The sequence below is a fragment of the Haemorhous mexicanus genome, chromosome 14 (assembly GCF_027477595.1).
Source record: "Haemorhous mexicanus isolate bHaeMex1 chromosome 14, bHaeMex1.pri, whole genome shotgun sequence".
In the NCBI taxonomy this organism is placed as follows: Eukaryota; Metazoa; Chordata; class Aves; order Passeriformes; family Fringillidae; genus Haemorhous; species Haemorhous mexicanus.
Window position 1 is genome coordinate 8416856 of NC_082354.1, and position 23119 is coordinate 8439974.

The 23119-nt window shown below is 37.8% G+C and overlaps 1 protein-coding gene across 3 annotated transcripts in view; it reads left to right on the forward strand.

Moving 5' to 3' along the window:
* Positions 1–23119, forward strand: part of MTM1 (myotubularin 1) — a 42006-nt gene extending 18887 nt beyond the window's left edge. For 2 of the 3 annotated variants that reach the window (XM_059859195.1, XM_059859197.1), the window contains 9 exons: positions 4868–4951; positions 6086–6235; positions 8032–8220; positions 11234–11419; positions 12459–12665; positions 16212–16304; positions 17142–17255; positions 17573–17749; positions 19978–23119. In XM_059859195.1, coding sequence (XP_059715178.1) covers positions 4868–4951; positions 6086–6235; positions 8032–8220; positions 11234–11419; positions 12459–12665; positions 16212–16304; positions 17142–17255; positions 17573–17749; positions 19978–20145 — 1368 coding nt within the window. In that variant the 3' untranslated portion in view covers positions 20146–23119. The remainder of the gene's footprint in view (positions 1–4867; positions 4952–6085; positions 6236–8031; positions 8221–11233; positions 11420–12458; positions 12666–16211; positions 16305–17141; positions 17256–17572; positions 17750–19977) is intronic. The other variant, XM_059859196.1, reaches the window with a different exon arrangement.

Here is a 23119-nt window from a genome sequence, read left to right on the forward strand (position 1 = left end):
GCACCCAAAAAGCGTTCTGAGTGGTGATTGACTACACTTTCTTGATTTCTTACTTGCTTAATGTTTTCTTTGATTTCTTCTTTCTGTTTCCCATGGTAGGTGAAAAGAATTTGAAACTTATTTTTAATGAGTTGATAGACTAATGAGTTGATGGGCTTCCATCAGACACGTAGTTTTAATCTCCTTCACACTTAGAACAGACATGATCAGTGCATGGGAAGTGACTGCACATGATCCTACCTTGAGCTCAAGATGTGAGATAAATAAACAGTATAACTTGAGGGAAATCTGTGTTTTATTTAAGTAGCTTTCAGCAAGCCAGTCTCAGAGCTGAGAGGAGGGATGCCAGCTCAGGCTTGCTGCCTGAAACACTGATGTGTTGAGCAGGTCGTTTGCCTGAAACTTGTACTCCAGTTTGTCCTTAGAACCCAACTCAATTACTGCAGAGTTGTCTCACGTGCATCTGTGCAAAACCAGAGTTCTGCTTTTTTGATTATATGTTCTCGATTTTGAAAAACCTATTCATGATCTCAAAAAATCCACAGTGAAACACATTTCTATTTTACTGCAATATTCTTCTGACCTTGAGTATCTCTTGTATGTAGGTTTTATTTTATTTTTTTTAATTTCTACTCAAATCTGGACACATCTGATGAAGCTGCAGTTGATTTAATTCCTGGGAAGATAGACTGTGTGCAGCAGGAGATGTAGAGAAGAGCTTTTTGTTGGAGAGGCAGGATTAACAATGAGTGAAAGGAATGGAATTTTGTGTGTGTGGAGGGAAGAAAAAATGAGTGGAGGTCAAGGTGGAGACTCTGAGTACCTGAAGTATTGTTTGGGGAGAAGGAGGATCTAGGAGGGATGTACCATAGATTTGAAGGGAAGATGTGTGAAGAAGGCATAGAACCGACCAACCTTTAATTACTGTGGTATTTGAAAGGCTTTCCTGTGTGAGTGATGGTGCCCTGAGAGGGGCTGGCAGGGTTCCTGCCTTGCGGGGCCAGGCGATCCCGAGCGCTGCTCATGTCGCTCTTCCCTGACCTTGCTCTGCCCTCTGCATCTGAAGGCTATAAATAAAATACCCCCCCAGCTGGCCTGTGCCCAGTGTGAGACCTCCCTGCTTCCCTCCCTCCCCTCATGCAAGTGTGTGTGTGTGTGTGTGTGTGTGTGAGGGGCTCTAATGTGAAGGAGCCTGTATCCACAAAAAGCTAAGCCACGGGATTTTACTAAGATAGCACCTCTCCAATCTTACATCAGGTGATGAAGAGAACCTATGCATGGTTTATTGTGAATGGTATAATTTCTCCTTCCTGTTTATTTCTGTTCCATTTGCCTGCTGCACTGTAGAAGTGCACTCAGATTTCATTCACTATGAGGTGAAAGCTTCAGCAATGTTGAGTTAATCAAGACATAAATTTACAATATACTGCATTTAATCTGTAATCTTGGATTATTCAGGACAAAAGTAGAAAAATATGTGGGTCATTAGTGCAGATGTGAAGCTAACCTGAACTATGGCAAACCCTTCTGGGATCTAACTAATGTATTTATTGCATTTACTTGTTCACTATAATGTGGTTTATCAGTTTGGTTGCATTAGAATAATAAAATACCCAATTCACTTAAAAATGTTACTCAGCAGAACTTACTTTATATTGCTCATTATCACATTTTCTTTCAAACAAAAATAAGTCGTGTCCAAACATGTGCTAAATAAGGCTTGTACTGATGCAAGTCAGAAAATGTAACTGTATCCAAGCATATATCTTATGTTAAGTATATGATTCTAGTAAAATGGTTATAAATGTGGGTTACTTGTTACAGTCAAGTAAGGTAAACTGTTGTTAGAAATTAAATAGACCTATATGAATTGAGTATAACTGTATGTAGAGTATTGCACCTGTGTATCACCTACTCTGTTTTAATGACAACATAACACAGCAATAATAGTGTGTTTTCTTGGGGGAAGTGGGCCTAAGGTAGGGTGGGGATGTTGCTGTGTTTCAGACTCCAGTGGTTAGTCTGGACTAAAGCTCAGGCCATCTTCACTGAGTGTTTCAAGTCTTATCTTAGAAGCTATTGGTGTGGTGGTAATGGAATTCAGATCTTCAATCTTTTGGTATCGTGAGTAAGAATTTGAGTAGTCACCAGATAACTGTGCAGTCTGTACAAGATGGTGCACATCCAAATGTGTGTGTGTGTGTGTGTGTGTGTGTCAGCCTTTTGCTAAAATTTAGTCAATGCTTGCAGAAGAAAAATATTTTTTAGTCGTCAGATTTTAGAGATTGGTAATTTTAAAGTACTATTCTTGTATAGTATAAAGCCGGAGTTTTCTCTGAATTGCTCACATAAAAAGCTGAGTCCAAATTTTGATCCATACACCTTTGCATTCATTGTAGTGTTCTGTGATTTGTTAAGACTTCAGGTTTTTGCTGGTTGATCTATTCCACTAATGATTTTTTTTTTATTGAGCAACATAGGGAGAATTTGTACTACCTGAAATATCAACAGAACTAATGAAGAACAATGTCCACTTAAATAGCTAAGGGCTGTGTGACTCTAAGCTTTGATAGCAGATGTGGTAAAGCTGCTGTAGCAAATTATTTTAAATGAATCATACTGTATATGGTAGGACATTGTTCTTTCAGAAAGGATTCAATCCATCCCCTCATGCATAATAAATTTAACCCTCGTTTTTAAAAGATGAAAACAAAATGTATTTTTCCCTCTATCTTGTGGATTTTTTTGTGGGTGACATGAGCAGCATAGCTGCCATTTATTTTTAGTACAGAACAACACTGTTTTTATTTTTGTCAGTAAAAACCTGTTCTGTGTACCAGCTATCACAGTGCACTGTAATAAGCTCATGACTTTTACTTACCAGGGCTTCAGATAGGTAATTTTTACCTTCTCATGAGGAAACTTGCAGTAAGAAGAATTTAAATAAAATACTTATTCCTGCCTTCAAGACCTCTTAGGTGACCTGTTAGGATTCCAATGTTTCTGTTTCATACTGTTCTAAGATTCTCCTTTGTCTCTGGGTCTCTGGTGAATTCTTAGCATAGTTGCTCTTTGGGATAGAGCACATTCCTTTGGGAGGAGGGGATGGTTCTTGTGTGTAGCTGTGTATTAACAGTTCAGCAAATCAGTTGCATCTACTGCTTCATCTAGTGATATTCCCATTTTGCTGTATTCCTTGTCTGTAATTAAACAACCTTTTTTCAGGTTTTTAAATAACTTTTGATACTTGCATCTACTTTTAGTGAAATGGGGCTTTTTCTGATAGAGTAGATGTCCACCCCTTCATCTCTTTCCTCTGTACCACTTGACCACTTGAGGGCAGTTTACTTAGTAAAAATAATTTGTAATGTTTACTTGCACTGAAGGTCTGCCTCTTTAAAAATTATAAAGACATTCAGAAAATAAAACTAGGCAATGCAGTGTTTACTTCTGCAATCTTGCCAATGAGTGCACTTGCTCTGAAATAGTGATTTAATTTAAAATTCTCGTTTGTAAAACTAGTGACATAAAGCATCTTGAGTGAGCAGTAACATACTTTCAAAATATTTGTTTGTTTGAACTACATGAGGAAAAAACTTCTTCTGAGGGGGATTCAGTTGTGTGTTTTGATATGAGCTGTTCAGTGTTTAAAGCACTGTAACTTACTGGGCTGAGCAGAATTGCCCAGAGCCTTCCTAAGGTTCAGAGCCTCCTCCTGGGGGGTGTGGGGGTGGTGCAGGTTTGAAGATTGCCTTCTCTCTGGACCTTTTAGCGGAATCACGGCACCTTAGACCACAAGTTTTTTTCTTGGGTTTTCTGCATGTGTGGGATGTTCAGTTTAGTGTTCAGTTTCCCCTTTTAAGGTTTTTGAATAGCTCAGGGACTTTGAGCTGTTTTGTTACAGATGAGCTGGGATGCTCATCTCTATGCTGTTGCTCAGTTAGCTCAGGACAACACATTCTCTTTTGTGGTTTCTTTTTGGTTTTGGTTTGTTTTTTTTTTTCAAACAACATTGTTTCATGCTCCTTTTGGTGTCTGGAGAGTTTTTAGGCCACCAAAATAAATTTTCTCACATTACTTTTGCTTTCATCCTAAACTATAGAAACAAACCAAGGGAGGAGAAGGGGGTGAGTTAGGTAATACATGTCACTTGGAATTTTTTGGAAGGAGAAGGAAGATAAAAGGTATGAGGAACTTGCTGGAATGCTCAGTGAGGCTGCTCTGCTGTATAAATAAATTGTGAGAGCAAGCAACAAAGCAAGTAAAAAGTAAGTAATGTAAGCAGCTGACAACTACATTTTCAATGGCAATTTTTTCAGTTTCATGGAGTTTTACAGTAATTGGGATTTTTCTTAGTATCAGTTGGGGAGGGGATGCAGAAAGGCAGCTGCTTCCTAATGGCAAAGAATAGCAATTAAAACCTTTTTCACTTTGAATTTAGCATCTAATGTTGTATGTTGTAATTGAGGCTGTGCCTATTGGAGAAATTTGGTGAGAAGACAGTAGTTTATTTAGTGATAATGTGAAATATGGGAAATAAACCATTCTAAAACATTTCCATCTCCTGGCAGTAAAAAAGAAAAAAATCCAACCTGTTAACCTTTATGATTTCTGTTCTTTTTGTTACCTGGTAACTGTTGTCATGTTTTCATTATTTTCTTTACCAGATCTGTATTTTTTGTTACTTGTTTTTTGCTTCATAGTCTTTCACATACCAGATATAAATGGAGAGAGTGGGGCTGCCATGGAGCAGTCAGCCCTATTTTGTAGTGAGCATTAGGGTATAACTGATGATGAGCCCTAAATTGGCCATTTGCAGTCAGAGTTTGGTGTAATAAGCTTCTTTTATATCTTTTATATCTTACAGCCTTTTTTTGCCTTTGTAAATGAAGAAAAGTTTCCTGAAAATGGGTGGATGGTGTACAACCCGATGTCTGAATACAGGAGACAGGTGAGTTATTACAGGTGTCATTGACTGGTGCTTTTACATCTCCCACATTGCATAGAGGAATTAGTTTGTACATTTCTCTTATCAGCTGTTGGGAGAGGATGGAATTGCAACTTGAAGAAAAGTAAAGGAAAGAAATAAAACACTTGAGCCTCTAAAAAAAACACTAGAATGTCACAGGAAGGTAATCTTTGCTCTTTGAAGGAACTTACTGATGCCTCTTACAGTGTGCCACAGCTAAGTGAGCACAGGTGGGGAGAATGTGCCAAATATGTAACTGTAGTGTCCTAAACATAGATTGGATTTGTTCTTCTTCCCAAAATGAAGTGGGGGAAAAAAAACCAGCTTGTTTTAGAAACAGCATTGCTTTACAGAAATTACAGATGTCTATCAGTATTCTTCCTTGCTCTTTATGTGATCTTGGAAAAATATCAATGAAAGAGGATGATATTTCATTTTGAAATGTCTGTTAAATAATTAAAGTATGACATTAAAAAATTACATAGCAAGCAATAAGAACTTCCTTAAATTTTTTTACCCTCTGTAGTTTTTTTGGTTCATGGTTTAGAAGCCTAAGGCCCAAAAAAGGTAAAATGCAAACACCCACACAATCCTCAGTGTATGCGTGTGGAGGACTTAGCAGTATTTCTCCTGGAAATGCCTTAGTGGTCAGAGTGCAGCTAGGAGATGTTCTTTCTCTATAAGAAAGTTACCCTGAATCTTACTTTTAACCTGGTGGTAGATCCAGGCTACAGGAAAGAAAGTCTCCCTATAACCTTTCTCCTCCACAGTCTCACTTTACCCAGATAAGGTGAAAAATCAGAGCTTTAGGCAAGGAGAGAAGTCAATTTTCTTTCCTCAAACCCACAGTTTAAGAAATACATCTCCTAGTTTCAGTCATTGTTTTGAAAGTTACCAGAAGGCTAGAACTGTGTGCATAAGGGTATGAGATGGCTGTGCAGCTGTTTAAGGCTGTGAATCCATCTGCAATGAGCTGGTAATCTTTTTTGCTTCTGTTGCTTTGAACGGTACTGAGTTAAATTGTTGTTGTGTGGCCATAATGTCATTAAAATACAGAAGCAGAATTATTACTTGTTCAGCCAGAAATACATGGAATAACTCCATGTTGTGTTTTAGGGGCTGCCTAACGAGCAGTGGCGAGTGACTTTCATTAACGAGCACTACGGGCTGTGTGACACGTACCCATCGCTCCTGGTCGTGCCCTACAATGCCACAGATGATGATCTCAAAAAAGTTGCTGCCTTTAGGTCCCGAAATAGAATCCCGGTGAGTATTGGCTGATGGAACTTGCCTGAAAGTGTAGCTAGTTTTTTGAGTTGCATCCAGGTAACTTCTTGCTGAACATGACGCAGAGGATGCTTTTTTTGGAAATGGTTGTGGCAAAATAGTTTTGATTGGCTGGTGGTTTTCACTGCTTGAAACTGGTATCATGGTCAAACCACATTTCCATTTTTTCCCCATCACCCACGACAGCTTCATTGGTTTTAATTTGACTTGCCCAGTAACAGTGGGCAGCAGTGCAGTTTCCCTTGATGAGGAATGAGCCTTACTGCCGTATGCACTGGTTACTATTGCTGAATGCCCATAAAAAGTAATCACGAATGTTGTCCTACAAGCAACCCACATGTCATAGTGGTTTTAAACATAGTTCCACTGGTCAGTCCTAAAATGAGACCTCATGCATAGTCTCTTTAGTGAATTCTTGGGCTTTTTAATCTGTAGAATAAGACAAACCCATTTGATTATTTTGAGTTTCTGTAATGAAAATTTTATGAGGTAAGAGAATTTTTATGTATCTGCTCTTTACAGTACTATAGAAAATACTAATTTCTATCCCTATACTTGTTTTAACTGGTATTTCCCTTTGGCAAACTTGGAAGATGTGCTGGATTCTTAGTATCAGAAAGCTGCCTTGAATCTCAGTTTCAAACAGATGCACGGCTCAGTATGACAGATATTTATTTGATATGGTATTTACTGACAGACTAGGTCTATAATTATAAATTTACTATATATACACATACACATATATCTGTATAGTATATAATGTGTATAGAATACATATGTGTAATATATAGCCTGTGCATATAGTTCTAATAACCTAACAGTGTCATCCCTGTCACCTCAAAATTCATGACAGGCCTTTTGGTATGCCTGTACACTGAGTAATTACCTTGGTAATAGTAAATTTATTAAAATAGTAATTTCATTCTTGTCAAGAAATAGCCGCTTATCCTCACCCCTCCTCCCCCCTGCCAGATCTTGTTTCTGATCTACACCTCAGGAATGAACAGAACATTTTCTGAGGATTGGATTTTGGAGGGTTTTTTGTTTGAACTCTGATCTACTTTTACTCTGTAACCCACAACCTATGGAGTGGGTGAGAATACTGTTTCTTAATATTTTTCAACAATTAAATTGCATTTTTTTGCCTGCTTCTTGGGTTTCTTGCTTATCTTTAATCTCTGGTACTGCATCTGTTCCCTGGGCAGCTCACTGTCTTTTGTGGCAGGTCCTCTCTGGCTCTGAACAACAAAGACAGCATGTGCTTCGCTCCAGTGCCTTCTCTTTGTAAAGAGGGCTGAGGAACAAAATGTGCTCTAAAGAGAAGAGAAAACATTCATGATACTGCAGGAAGGTTCAACTTCCCTTCCTTATCCAAAAAAAAAGAAAAGTTGCTCTTATAGAATTGGCGCATCTAGTCACCATTTCTACAATCAGTTAATTCTCCTGGGTTGATTTTAGTTTCAGCAGAGATTGCTGTGTTTGTTACTAGTTTACTTTTAAGGATATTTGTGAAACCTAAGACTTGTAGGAAAATATTAATATACATTGGATTAAATAGGTAAGTATGATTTCAGTAAGCATTAAGAGAACTCTTTGGAAGATTATTATTAAATCTTATAAGACTAGAAGCAGTTGAGATGTCAAGGGATTGTATTTTGAAGAAATAAAAAGAAAGGTGTTAATTTTTATGCTGTGTATTTTAAAGAATATAGCTTTAAGTTGGGATTTTTGTAGTAAAATGAGTTTCCTGTGCTGTGTGTTTGCCATGTGGCCAGGTTCTCTCGTGGATTCACCCAGAGACCCAGGCTGTCATCATGCGCTGCAGCCAGCCCCTGGTTGGAATGAGCGGCAAGCGGAACAAAGATGATGAAAGATACCTCGATATCATCCGGGAGGCCAACGGGCAGATCTCCAAACTGACCATCTACGATGCAAGGCCCAATGTCAATGCTGTTGCAAACAAGGTAGACATATGCTTCTAATGTCTTAGTTTTGAAGAGAATGAGGAGGAGACTTTCACAGTCTTCTGTGAGGAGGTTTTGGGGAACAGTAGTAATCTTAATATGGATGAATTTACATAATCAACTACTGAGCCTCAAGGCCGTGAAAGGACATGAGTGTCTAAAGTAGGTCCCTAAGCAGAGTTTAAGGACTGTATGTGCATTTCCAAATGTACTTTACCCTGTCTGTTCTCAGCCAAGCACAGATCTTAGCGTGGGAGTGAAGTTGGGCATGACTCCACTCTACACTGGTCTGTAGAGCATGTCCCCTGTTGGAATGACACCTCTGTGCAACCTGCAGATGCTCTGGGAAAATTCCTTCCTAGAAAGGATGTGTGCATAAAGCCAAGCCCACTGACAGGCATCCTTTGTTTGGGTCTTCCTAACTGTTACATGGACTACTTCAGACCTATCCTGGCATCCATCAAATAAAGAGAAAGTGATAAATAAGTTAATTAGGCTGTTTGCAGTGTAAACAGCAGTATGATCTTGGATGCCTTTGTACTTGTTGTTCTTCTCCAGGTGCTTGCAGTTGGTAAGTACAGAAACATTGGGTTTTCATTGGGTAAGGCGACTGTTTCTTTGTGATCAAAACCCTAAATGGGATCAGAATCATACCAGCCCAGGCTGGAACAGATCTTGAAAAATCATCTCCTCTAACCTGTCAGGGAGAAAAGGTATGCCTATGGATTACCTTCTCCTCTGCTTCCCCTTCAGCTCTGTTGAGGATTAGATTATTTAGGCAAGCTCAGATAATGCCAGTACACTTTCAGTGTTGTTCTTGGCATGGAGCACAGGAGACATGGATGTGCTCCATCTTTATATGCAAAAACCATGCTAGGTGAAGGAGACAAGTTTAATGCTTTTGTCATAAGAGAATGTGCTGCGCCTGGGGGTAGTCCCTTAGTCATGGAACTTCAAGCACACATGAAGGGGACATGCTCTTCAGTACCTACTAGTGAAGGTGTGTGTCTGCACAGAAAAGCTGAGCTCAAGAGGGTTTGAGACCTGAGTGAAATGACAAGTGTGCTTATCTGGAGAGAAGGAATTCCAGCTTCCGAATAGTTTTGTGGAACAAAGCAAACACCAGTTTAGTGAAATGAGTCCTCTTCATTGTTTGTGCTGAAAGGAACACAAAATGGTAAAACTTTTTTGCATCTAAGAGGTTTGTGTGTAACAAATGTTAAGTTGCTTTCAAGAATAGCAATAATAATTCAAGGGGGACAATGCTCTGTGCAAGTTAGGTGCACCTATTTGTACCTGTACAGCCTTCTCTATAATACAGAATGCAGATTGTTAAGCTTTGATACTATGTTTGTGTGTATAGTGCACATTCTTTCAGAAACTCTGCCCTAGGGGCTGTTTTAACCTGATGGTTTGTATTTTGAGGGTCAGCCTCAATTGTTTGCATTTGACTGTACAAATCCCATTATCCTTTGCACACTGAATTTTTATGGGTGAACAAAACATGTCATCTTCCTGTTTGCCTTGTGGAAAGATTGTCAGTTGCATCTTTGAAACAAATGGGGTAAAAAATTGGGTTTGTCCAAGAACTGCCAAAAATTTAAGGTAAAGTTTTATAGACAAACTTGATATGTACATGTTTTAATTAACTCTTCATATATCTAAATATGAAATGCTCAATCAGAGCAGTAGACACAGTTGGTTATGTTTCTGGGTCTGAGGGAAAATTACAGAAAAAGTGCTGATCAGCACTGAAAATATTTTGTGAACATCTGTGAAGATTTGTTTAAGCAAAATCTTGGGCTGTGCTACTCATGCACTGCTGTGTTTCTTGTACATAGTCAGTCAGGAGCTGCAGCAGCCCTGGTGCTGAAATTACAAATGACATTCCTCACAAAGACTTCATAACAATCAAAGGAAAGAGAAAAATACACTCATTGCTTCTTTCACTGCAGAGCCTGGCAGCTCTGATAATAACCCCACATCTGAGAAAAGAGATAGAGAGCACAGAATAGAGATACTGTGCTGCTGAACAGCAGTCTAGGTGGCACTCATGGGGAAAGGCTACACTGTGCTTTAGGCTCTTGTCTGATGTGTAGCTGGTGGCTGCAATGTCATATAAAGGCAAAATATATTTATCCAAATTTATGGCATGTTTTTGCTGTCTGCAGGAAGTGCTGCAATTTTGCAGCACTCTGAGCTTGAGGGAGCTGGGGATGTTTAGTCTGGAGAAAAGGAGGCTCAGGAGGGACCTTACCACTTTATACAACTGCCTGAAAGGTGGTTGTAGCCAGGTGGGGGTCAGGCTCTTCTCCTGAGTAACAAGTGATGGGGCAAGAGTAAATGGCCTCAAGTTGCACCAGGAAGGGGTTTAAATGGGATATCAGAAAATTTTATTTGTAGAAAGGCTGTCCAGGGAAGTGGTTGAATCACTGTCCCTGGAAGTATTTAAAAGATGTGGCACTTGGGGGTGTGGTTTACTGGGCTTGGCACTGCTGGGTTAATGGTTGGATTCAGTGATCTTAAAGGTCTTTTCCAACCCAAACCATTTCATGTTTATCTTTGGAAAGTCTCATTGGTGGCTTTGCGCCCTAAAATGTGTGAGTTTTCTGCTTCCTTTTGTGACCAGGCACATCCTCTGTAGTGGTGATGGTGAAATGTTTTGAAAGAGCAGCAGCAGAGCAGACTTTTTACTTATGTGGCTCTTTAATATCTTAGCAGTCTAAATATGTGTTTAGTCTTCAGCACTAAAATTAAGTTTTAGAAAAGTTAGTTTAAAGTAACTTTAATGTTGTTGCTAATTTACTTCTTAAAGATGGAATCTAAGATGCTTGAACATCATTTTTAAATTAAAGGTATCTTATTCTTAACTGAACTCTTAAATTTAAATTTCTTTGGCCAAACATTTTATCACTTTTGTCTATTTCCATGTCAAATGGCATTCATTCCTTTCTTGCTCTGTTGAAAAGAGTGTATATATGACTAAAGTTAATTTCAGATCTCTTGTTTGTAGGCAACTGGGGGAGGATACGAAGGTGAAGATGCATATCCCAATGCAGAACTTTCCTTCTTGGACATTCATAACATTCATGTCATGCGGGAATCTTTGAAGAAGCTAAAGGACATAGTTTATCCTAATGTGGAAGAATCACACTGGTTGTCAAGTCTGGAATCAACCCATTGGTTAGAACATATAAAGGTAACTTTTTCTTGGTTGTTTGAAAGATGTTTGTCCAAATCTGTCATGTCATACTTGCTTTCTTTGCTAAGCTTTGAAATAGTCCTAGAACACATCAAACTATTTGGACTACAAAAACAACATCCCTAAGTGTTGGCTTTTTTTGCCAGCTAATCTTAGAGTATGTTATGAGACTCATAACTAAGCAACAGTAGGTGAAATTGAATGTTTGTTGCATGCCTCAAGTTAAGAGTCTTTAGTAGAAGAATGCATTCTTAGTCTGATTGGCTTTACATGCATGAAAACTGATTTATTTTGGTTTCTTGCAATATAGGCCTCCAGATGACTGTCATTGTGAGATATTCGTAAATACTTTAGTTGTCAGTGTGTATGTGACTTTATTTTGTGTATTACGGTTTTGTAAATAAATCTTGTGAATTTATTAGTAAATTTTGTAATTTTCATCTGGTAGCACAAGTAAAATACTTAAGCTGGTAATTCAGCAGTGTTCTTACTAGTTGACCTTTGGATCTTTTGCCTCAAGTACAGCTGTGCAAAAGTAATTAGAGTATTATGTAACGAATCCTACTTAATAAAATTTTCATCTTAATTTAATATTTGGAAAATAAGTATATTAGAAGGGTGCAAGCTCCTTTTTCCAACAACTGAGATAATTCAGTCATTTAGTTCAAAGAAAGGAGTCAAATGAAATAACACTGGATTTTTAGAGAGTATATCCTATGGTAAATCCCCTCTTTCTTTAAAAAAGAAGCTTATGTTCTTTGGTTTATCAAGGTTACTGTTTTCTGCCCCATTTTTTAAGAATTTGCTGTGAGATGAATTTGATCTTACTAAGGGATTAGGGAACCAATCTGTTTCTCTATTTTTATTCAAGAAATTCACTTGATCTCCTAGAAAATTCTTTTCCAATTAACTACACTGCTCTTTTCAGGTCTTTTAATGGAAACAGCATTATTTCAGAGACAAAGAAATGACCATAGAGTTACCATTAGAGCAGAAATAAGCTGTGTTGTTTGTTTGTGTGTGTTGCTCTGGCCAGCTGGTGCTGACAGGAGCCATTCAGGTGGCAGACAAGGTGTCGTCGGGCCGGAGCTCGGTGCTGGTTCACTGCAGCGACGGCTGGGACCGCACGGCTCAGCTCACCTCCCTGGCCATGCTCATGCTGGACAGCTACTACAGAACCATCGAAGGCTTTGAAGTTCTGGTGCAGAAAGAGTGGATAAGCTTTGGACACAAGTTTGCGTCGGTAAGAATTAGAAGATAATTTTAAAGACTGTGCAGTGTTAACTTCTTGAAAAGCTTCCAGTGTTAAACTGCTCGCTTTGCGTCAGGGTTTGATAATTCCTTTCATTATTTTTGAATTTAGATTTAAAACATTTCCAGGTAAACTGAGCAGAATTTTTAGGTGTGGACCTGTTCGATCAATATTTTTCATGCTATTCTTTCTCTGAGAACTCATATGTTGTCCTTTGCATCCTTTTAAAAGCATGGAATTGCTATGGTCACTGTGGTTATTGAGAAAATACATAGGCGGAAAGAAAATAAGGAGGCAGAAAAATTATGTCCTCTCAAATCCTTCAGCTGAAGATCAGATAAAGCTGGGACATAAAGTTCTCCATCACTCTTTCTTTGGCCTGTTTGACTGTAACAAGGAGCAGATAAATTAGTCTGACCAGTGTCTTCTAAGAGAGATTTTGCATGCTGATTCCCAAATATTCTAAACTTGTCACAATAGCTCCCAGGAGGCTGTCATTGGTAATGCTGGCTCAGCTTCTGTTCAGTTGTCTTCTGGGCAGAAGGTTAGAAGCTCAGAAGCTTCAAGTAGTTGCTTCCATAGGAAGTCCTTAATATTTCACAGGTATGTGACTAATTTTCACGGAAAATTCACAGAATATTCCGAGTTGGAAGGGACCCTGTTCATCCTTTTTACATTAGAAAACTTTTCAAAGTCTTAGTGGAACTTTTTCTAAATGTGGCAGCTAACCATTTAACCAGGAAATCCATATGAGGAACCTGGAGGAGCAGATTAGGTTGCCGTGGTGACTGTCCTGTTACTTACTATAAACATTACAACACTGTTGCTTGTTGTAGCTGAACCCTGTAATTCACAGGAAGAAGTTTCTACAACTTCAGTAGAAGTTACTTGCCTGGATATTTTGTCCCTAGTGGAATATTCTAAAGGTATTAATATGGTTAAAATTCAGAAAATAAGCAATTTGGAAAAAATCAAGAAATGGAAAAATATACCTACCTGTGTGTTTCATGCCCATTTTACATTTGCAAACATATAAGAGTGTTGTAGTCATTTGGAAATCCATGGATAGTTACTCAGCCTAAATCACCTCACCATTTACATGTACTTGTAGGCTGTGACAGTTTCTGACCTGACATTCAAAAGGTGCTTTGAGGCTTAGGAGGTTTGTATTTTGGGTGTTAGGAGTGATAGCTGATGTAGTCTGGTTTTTTGTGTGCTTACTTGTGGTCTTTTAGTAGTGATATGTTCTATAAACTTTTAAGAATTCTGTCTTGGTACAGCCACAGGAAAATGTGAAGCCAGTGGCTTGACTTTTTTTTCTCATGTTTTATTTTGTACTTCAAAAAGTTAAGAGTCAGGATGCAGATAAAATTAGATGGTATAACTACGGCACTTGAAGTCAAACACGTGATATGGTTTACCACAGAGCTTAAAAAGAGATCTATGTGTTCTTCATCATTATTAATAAATTCAAATAATCCTTTTTTCTTTTTGTTATACCATTCATTTTAGTTGGATAATCAAAGGATTTTGTTCTCCTTCAACAGATGTTTTTTTCCAAATAATGAGGCAGGACTTGGCATCCCTTCCAGATGATTCACTCAGTCCCTTGGTTCATGTCTGACAATGTAGCAGCAATAAGAGTGATTTAAGTAGTTGCTTTTGCTTAAACTGCTATTTTCCCAACTTGCTCAGTCAAGTAGCAATCTTTGGAAATGGTTGAAGCCACTTTTAGCCATCTGCTGTAATCTGAGAGTACTGTAAATTTTTATTTGATGGGTTATTTAGCTTATAGTGAAAGTCAGTCTTTTCTGGAGTGTTCTGTAGAAGTGGTGAAGTCACCATCCCTGGAGGGATTTAAGACGTGATGTGTTGCTTGGGGACATGACTTAGTGGTAGACTTGTCAGTTCTGGGTTAACAGTTGGACCCCACCATCTCAAAGGTCTTTTCCAACCTTAACTATTATATGATAAAAAAATGATAATGCATGCAGAAAATATTATAGATAATTCGTACTCCTTTTTAGCTGGGTAATTATGTGATGGAATTGTGACTTTGAATAGTGAGAACTAGACAGTGCAGCTAGAGCAGTTCCTGAACCTCATCTCTGAAACTGTTGTTGTTTCATTTTCCTTTAGTGGGGAGTTGAAGAGTAGAGCATTACTTACATTGTCTGGGTTGGTGCAAGCTTCATGTTTTTATGATACCAGGGTTGCAATTTGGATTATTTAATATCAAATAACCAAATAGTAGGCTACTTAATAGTTCCTCTCCATTTTTTATATTAAATGAGGTGAGCAATAAATTTCCTTGTTGAAAAGGAATTCCCTACCCCAGCTTTTCTGTGTGGGTGTACTGAATTTAGTGCATTCTCCAGATGATAAATTTGCTTATGTGGAATTTTATTCTAATTATGTATTCAAATATGAGACATAATTATAGATGGAAAATAGACATCCTGAAACTGCTAACTATAGTGGAAGTGGACAGACTTTCACGCCTTACTGAACACATATGACTCTTAATGGATATATTGAGTACTTCAAACCATGAAAACTGAAGAGCAAGGAAGCCAATTTTGTTTTCTTCTTTATAGCCCTTTTCTAGTCATTTGTTACTGTTGACTGAGTTCAGCTGCAATTCTTCATTTCCCTCTATTTCCTCCCATTCAATTCTGTTATTTTAAACTGTCTTGGAAGCCACTGTACAGAGTAGTGTACTGCTCTTATGATTTTGCATGTCCTTGAGGCATTAAGCTTGCTATCTTACAGGCAGATAGGCAACATCTCAGTTAACATACCTGCTTCTCTTTTGTCTCCTCCAGCAAGTACACTCAAACAGAATTATGGAATGAAAAGAAACTCTTTTTTCCCCCTGAATTGCTTACCTGTTCTCAGCTATCAAATGCAAAAAGGAAGTAAAACAGCTTTTACCAAATCTACTTTTTGTCTGTGGGGCAAATTCCTTTGATTGGTACTTTGGGCACCTCAGAATAAGAGGCTCACCCAAACTTAAACAATCTGTTAATTTTTTGTCAAGAACATGAATGCTTTTTGATCTTGTTCATGTTTCCCTACTATCTCAAGGTGAATATTAAAGTTCAAGTATGGAGGAGAAAGAGAAGATTGTGTGTGGATAATTTGATGATCTAGGTCCTGAGTGGCTTAAAATAAAAAGGAAGACAAAGTATGCAGCTTGGCTTTTGACAGATTTACCATGTAAATGTAGTTCAGAATATGTCTTGATTATTTAAGTAATGGATGCTTCCACAGTTCTGCTTGTCTAAAAATCAACAGGTTTTTATAACAGGACCAGTTATTAGTTTGGAATTTATTTCAGATATCCTTGGAACAGCTTTGCTGGGTTTTTTCTGTATCTGAATCTCTCCTCCTTGGTGCAGTAACTAATTTTGAAATTTTAACAGTGGGTTGCTTTATTGCAAAAGAATTAATGCTCTAGTACAAAATAAGAAACCATGTCTGTTGCCATAAAATAACATGCTTCAGTTAACAGGAGGCTGCTTTGCTTCATTTCAGAGAATAGGCCATGGTGATAAAAATCATGCTGATACTGACAGATCGCCCATCTTTCTCCAGTTTATTGATTGTGTGTGGCAGATGTCTAAACAGGTATGTGGTGTTGTTCTTCAGAAGGTAACAGTGTGAAGAGATTACTGAACTAAAACCTTACATCTTCATTTTTTTGAAAAAAAGTATTTGAAGAGGACAGCATACCCCTCTGCTCTGACCTGTAGTAAAAAAGTATCACTCTTGTGAAAGTGATATACAGGCTGTGGTTATGTTGCCGACATGGCACTGGCTGTGCAGGCATGGCTGGTGATCCTGGATACGGGATTCTCAGACACATTCTGAGAGGGATGTTTCATACCTGGCAGAAAGCTTTTACAGGAATTGCACCCAACTGTTTTAATGGGATCTGTTGTTTTGTTTGACCATTTTGTGAAGCTGTCCCTTGAACTGCAGGGACATGTGTTGTTTTATCTATGCTTAAAAAGGAAGCTAGGGAGCTTTTTGAGTGCTGTGATTTAAACATTTTAATGTCAGTAAGTAATGAAACAAAGCAGTGAACTTAGTCCACTTAGGGCTAAGGATCAGGACCTTTATTTTCCTGTATGGTGCTGGACTGCAAGAATGCACTGAAGAGACCTTATTCTGTCTTGCTAGTAAAAGTGTATGTGTACCCATTCTGTACTTTATTCTTTTTATAAATTAAAGGTAGGTAGAACATTTTGAGAAGAGATTTTTCAGTGACTAGTTTGAGAAAGTTGAACACCGTGTGTCATTGGAACACTTAGTCTGCTATACAGTACGTGAAAGTCTTATCTTAAAAATTATTTGTAGATGCATCCACGCTTCTAAACTCTACCTTCAGCCTTTTAACCAGGGCATGTGCATATCCCCCTGCGTTTTCCATGTAAACAATGAGTTTGTCTTTCCTGGTTTTAGTTTCCTACGGCCTTTGAGTTCAATGAGCAGTTCCTGATTACAATCCTGGATCACTTGTACAGCTGCCGCTTTGGCACTTTCTTGTACAACAGCGAGTTCCTCAGAGAAAAAGAGGTTGGTCAAACCACTGATTGTGTCATTGCATTGCTGTCTTTACTCTAGGGGATTGCAGAGTTTTTTGGTTGTATTGTATTTGGTTTATAGTCCTTGCAGACAGTGATTTTGAACTGGCTTTTTTTTTTATAGAATAGTGCCATGCAGTCACTAAAATACTTGTCAGGCACTGGGTTTGGAATCTTTGTAATACAGTTATGTATCATGCTTCCAAGGAAACCAGAAGTGTACTAATTTTGGAATGTAACAATGGCTTCTATGATGAATTTCTTGATTTTATGTATATATTTACTGTTCTTATTTTGATTTCATTTTAGAAAGTGACTGACAGAACGTTATCCTTATGGTCTTTGATAAACAGTGACAAATCTAAATACACCAATGCTTTTTATAGTAAAGAGCTAAATCGAGCACTCTATCCTGTAGCCAGCATGCGGCATTTAGAGCTCTGGGTTAATTACTACATCAGGTGGAACCCCAGGATTCGGCAACAAGTAAGTAAATTCTCTACAACATACAAAAAATGCTCTTAGACATTGGAAATAAGGATTTTATAGATTTTGTGGAGAAGTACCTGTAATCTGTTCAGGTTTTTAATGTTATATTTATTTGTAAAGACGGAGAAAAAATGTGTAAGTAATTACTTAGCTGTCTCTTAGCTCATTGAACTTACTTCTCTGTTTGGTGGCAAGTCGTCCTTGAGCTCTTTCTAGCCGTTTTTCCTGTACACATGTCTAAGGGCATTTGATGCTACTAAATCATGAATGACAATGCTTAGGAATGGGGCTTACTGATCCCTGAAGAGTTGGGGCATTAGCATCACAAACACAGTTGCATTTGCTTGGTCTTTCTCCTTTTGCTTAGAGAGGGTATGAAACAATTTTCAACTTAAATGACCTGTTGAGTCCTTTCTCTTTCAAAGCTGTATGTATTGATGGTAAGATTTAATTTTTTATGTAACATTGATGACCCAACATTGTTTACCCTGTGGATGAAAGCTGTTATTGACAGTTGTTCAAGTAGATCAGATTGGAAGTCCAGAAAAGCTTTTATCAAATGATAATAGTTCAGTTCTGTGGTTTTAATCCATATGGATACACACAGTTTGTTACAGTCTTGCTGGAAATCTCCACCATGTGGCACATAAAGATTTTGTATAGAGACTATTTTGTCCTTTTTAACAGCTTGTGGAGATTTGAGTAGAAGATAGAGGAGCAATTTACTTGACAGAAGCAGTCTTCACAGTCCAGCCCTTGGAATGAGTCAGTAGTTTTCAAGCAATACACTCATTTTTGCACAGCTGATCTCTTGTATTATTTACAGCACTTTAGAGGCTTTAGGAAAGCCTGGCAGTTTGCTATAGCTTTTTACAGATACATTGCCTGTTGGAATTAGAAGTCCTGGTTTTAAAGCTTCTGTTGCTTGTTGTGAAAGATAAGGATGTTTTGCAAAAGGTGAATATAAAGAATTATAAGACAAGGAAAATAAAGGATTATAAGACATGCAAATTAGCTGTAGATCTACTTAAAAATGCAGTTTGCCATTATTTGAGAGAGCTTTTTGGCAGGAGTTTCTCCTTGGAAATGCAAACCCAAGTGACAGTATTCCATGCTGCTACTACTGGTCCCTAATTTTCACCATTTTTGTACACAAAAGGCAGCTTTTTTTTCTGCACATGAAATTTATGCTTCATCTTCAATTAAGCAACTGAATAATGACGTGTGTCCTTTTTTTAATGACCTTTCTTAGTCCATTCTCTAGAATTACGTTCTGCTAGCAAAACTATTATCCTACATGACCACTCATCTTAGTACCTACATCAGCATTGATCCAGCTTCCACAGTTGCCTCAGCATTCATCATGATCCTCAGATGGCTGCATAGTGGGTGGTGCATCTCAGAGTGCTGGTTGAACTGGTGTTGAACTGGTGAGGTGTTCAGCCTTTTGCTGCTGAAACTCCACTGCTGATAGCTTTGAATTACAGGCAGTTAACTGTGAAACAGTAACAACTTCTAGACAGGTATATTCAGCTGAAGGTAATTTAAGGCTCTCTCTCTCTGCTTTGGACATTTATAATTGTTGTTATCCATTTATTTCATTAGTCTGAAAAGGAAGTTAAGCTCAAAGTGGAAAGAGTTAAAAGGTTCTTTCTGAGTAATCTCCTGAAAGCCAGAGCAGTTGATTTTAAACATGTGTAAGTTTACTTAGAGAATTCACTTTAAAAAGTTTTTTCACTTATTTACACTAAGTTGCAATTAACTATTAAAAACTCAAGTAAATTTCATCGGTGAGAGGTTATTTAAGCTGAAGACATGGATCTTAATCTGATCAGTGTAGCTAAAATAATCTGGCTAAACACTGTTTTATGGAAGATGCTGAGACATTTGGCTTCTGTACTCTAAAACCTTTTATAGGTCAAGAAAAAAGCTTTGGTCAAGGTATCCAAGTAACTATCTTGCACACAATATTTTAGATGGCAAGAAAATAAAATCCATATGTTCCAGGAAGTGGCATCTGATTTTACTGAGCTAGGACAAACCATTTTGTGCCAAGATGGACTTTGGGGGAGACAGCTGGAAGGCAGAGGGCTCTCAGCTTACAGCAGTGAGTGGTTCTGTTTAGCTCTGCCTTGCTACACCTGCCAGGAAGCCCCGGATACTCGAGCAGCCTGTGTGCAAGTAGCTGGAGTGAAGTGCTAAGACTAACATGGATCTCTTCCTAGCAGCCAAACCCCATGGAGCAACGTTACCTGGAGCTCCTTGCGTTGCGTGATGACTATATCAGGAGACTTGAAGAGCTTCAGATCACAAATAACTCTAAGATATCCAATTCATCAGCCTCATCAACATCTCCCTCACAAATGGTGTCTCAAGTACAAACACATTTTTGAAGAAAATGTTGGCTTCTTTCTATACTCTAATAGCAAGTGGTGCTTAACATAGATCTCTGAAGAGGAATATTCTAATGCCTTACACTAGACTGTCCTAACACAAATTATTTTAGACTGTCTTCATTTGAGAAGGACTTCAAAACAAACCAACCCAGCTCTTATGTGCCTTTCAGAACCTGTGGTCTGGGAACATTATTAATCAACTCATAGCTATGGAGGGCTTTAACAGTTATTTTGGTAGGTCTGGTACAATTGAAGTTAAATTGAAATATTGTTTTCATAAGAATGCTTTAATTTATTACATTTTAGGTCATGTTTTTGTAAGGAAATTCATGCTCAGTCTTAACTGTCGTGAATAAACACAATAATGGCAATAGGAATATTAACATTGTATATAATTAGATATGTCTGTATTCCTGTTAGGAATACATTCATGGAGTTCATGAGAGAAAAATCTATTATATTGCAAGATGTCAGAGAGAAGTGTTGAAACTTTCTGATTACCCAAGGATTCCAAATTTTCTTTTTTTTTAGATAAACAGAAATATGGAAGGTGTTTCAGTTATATGCTTCTAAATAAAAAATTCAAATAGCTCAGTAGATATCAAAAGAAAAGAAACTTTTTTATTGTAAATTGATTTTATTTTTTTAAAAAAAACAAATGAAAGTTGTACTGGTTTCTAAGAAGTTCTGTTTGGGCTAGCTGTTCAGCACTAAAGTACAGTACAAATTATCACTGTGGGCAGTATTGGTTCTTTGGATTGATACAGAATGTTTCCAAAAGAAGGTTTATAAAATGAAAAACAGAACCACAGAGACATTGCTTAAATATCCAGCAATAGCCATAGTATTAAAGCTTCTGTTTGTCTTTTAAAAATAAATGTGCCTGTTTAAAGGAGCTTTTATACCAAAGTAGACAAAAATTCTCAGTTATAAATAATTTTGAAAACTTGTACATTTATACTTTAATGTTTAATTTAACTCCTGTTCAGCAAATTTATTCTAACGTATTTAAGGGGCTTCAGTATCCAAGATTTGCATAATGTGTGTGCACTTATATTGAACATTCAAGTGAGCTCTAGTTTCAAGCCTACCTTTCAGAGGCTTTTTGTAAATCTTTAATTTGTTCCTTTCAGGTAATTTTTAAATAGTTGCAAGCATTTCTTATGACAGTACAAACTTTGCTCTTGATATTTAATTAAAATTTTCATATTCTCATAAGTTTAATGATATTCAATCAATCCAGGAAATACTGCAAATACGAATCTGTAAAGGACTCTAATATTGTTGTTTTAAAGGAGATATTTTGATGTTTGAGGCTTCTGTCATTGTAAATTATTGTACATGTGGTGAGTTTTGATCTGCAAGATATAATAGGATTATATATAAATTAAGGTTTGTGTAAGTGTATATAATATAGTTTATTAGAAATTCTTCAGGTTTATAAAGTGTAAATATTTTGCATATGAAAACTAAATTTAAAGGTATAGTTCCATAAAATAAGTCAAAGTTTAGAGGACATTGAATATTTAAAACAGTATTTTTTCAAAGGAATAAAAATATACTGCCTCTGGATTTAATTCAGTATATGCACTGAGTTGCACTGTGTTTTCAGGGAAGTTCAGAGCATACAGCATGTGTGCTCTAAATATGCAGAATTATATGACTTTTGTCCTCTAAATTTCATTCTCCCATCTATGCTCTCCAGTATGTGTATCCAAAATAACAATGTTGTCCCCCAATCTTGACTTCTTAAGATTCATTGCATCAGATAAATGAAGAAGGATACTCAGTTGTACCTGATGTATTTTACATTTTGAAAGCTATGCATACTCTGGTATATTTGCCTTCTACTTACTTGTGGTTTATTTAAAGAAAAAAGCGCTATTTTTATTAGAATATTTAAAGTTTCTGTATTTGAGTTTAACATATTGGTGACATCTCTGAGCGGTGTGAAAAAGTTCTGAAAATCTGATCGGTTTTACTGTGTAAACACTACATGATAACCTGTTACATTTGGGAAAGTGTCATGTAATGGAAAGGATGTTTTTGCACTTACTTCATTTCATACTACTTTGTATTACTCTTCAGCTGAATTTATCTTTGAAGCTCTCTAACATGGCTTTCTGCAGGCTTGGAATTTTTCAAGTCAGCAGATAGGATATGTGTTTTAATTGTTTTTACATATGAGACCAACATAAAGGTGATTTTAATCCAGTATGTTCTGGAAAATACTACGTGTGAATGTAGGCATACAGATTTATCAATGCTAGCAGAAGATCTCTCTCCTTCGCCCATAACTGGGTGCTCTGGGCTGTTCTGCACAGACCTCCTGTCCTCTGTGCACACCGGTCCCTGCCAGGAGCACACCTGGGGAAGCTTCTGAGGTCGTGAAGATGAGACTTGCAGGCGCTGAGTGCCTTTTCTAGGAGGGGTGAAAAAGCAGAGCTGGGGTGCCAACATCACCAGCAATGAATGCCCAATATCCCATAAGAAATGTCAGTCTTGGAACGCTAGTTTAGTTTTTTTTGTATTCTTCCTTCTATGTGGACATGAGGAGAATAAGCTAGGTTTTGTGCTGGGCTTCCATTACTTATTTAGAATGGTTATTTGTTGAATGCCTTCTGTATTTGCTCATGCCTTACCCTTCCCCCCAGCATCAGTTATGGCTGTACCTAAGACATGACTTGTGTGCTACCTCCTTTTGATGTATTGTTAACCTCTGCCTTGAGTTCAGGTGTTGTGTCACAGCGAGCATTCTGTTATGCATGAGAAAACATGATCTGTAACAGCGCAGGATCTCCTCAGTACTGCCGCTTCCTCACTAACCATGTCGGCCGCTCTCCTTGGATGCCGCGGGAGCGCTCTGGAGCCGAGCCCTACGTGTCAGGCCGTGGGTCGCGGGGAGAGCAGTGAACATCATCCGTTTGCCTTGTCTGTGCGGGGAGGGGAAAATAAAGATGTCAGTGCTGAA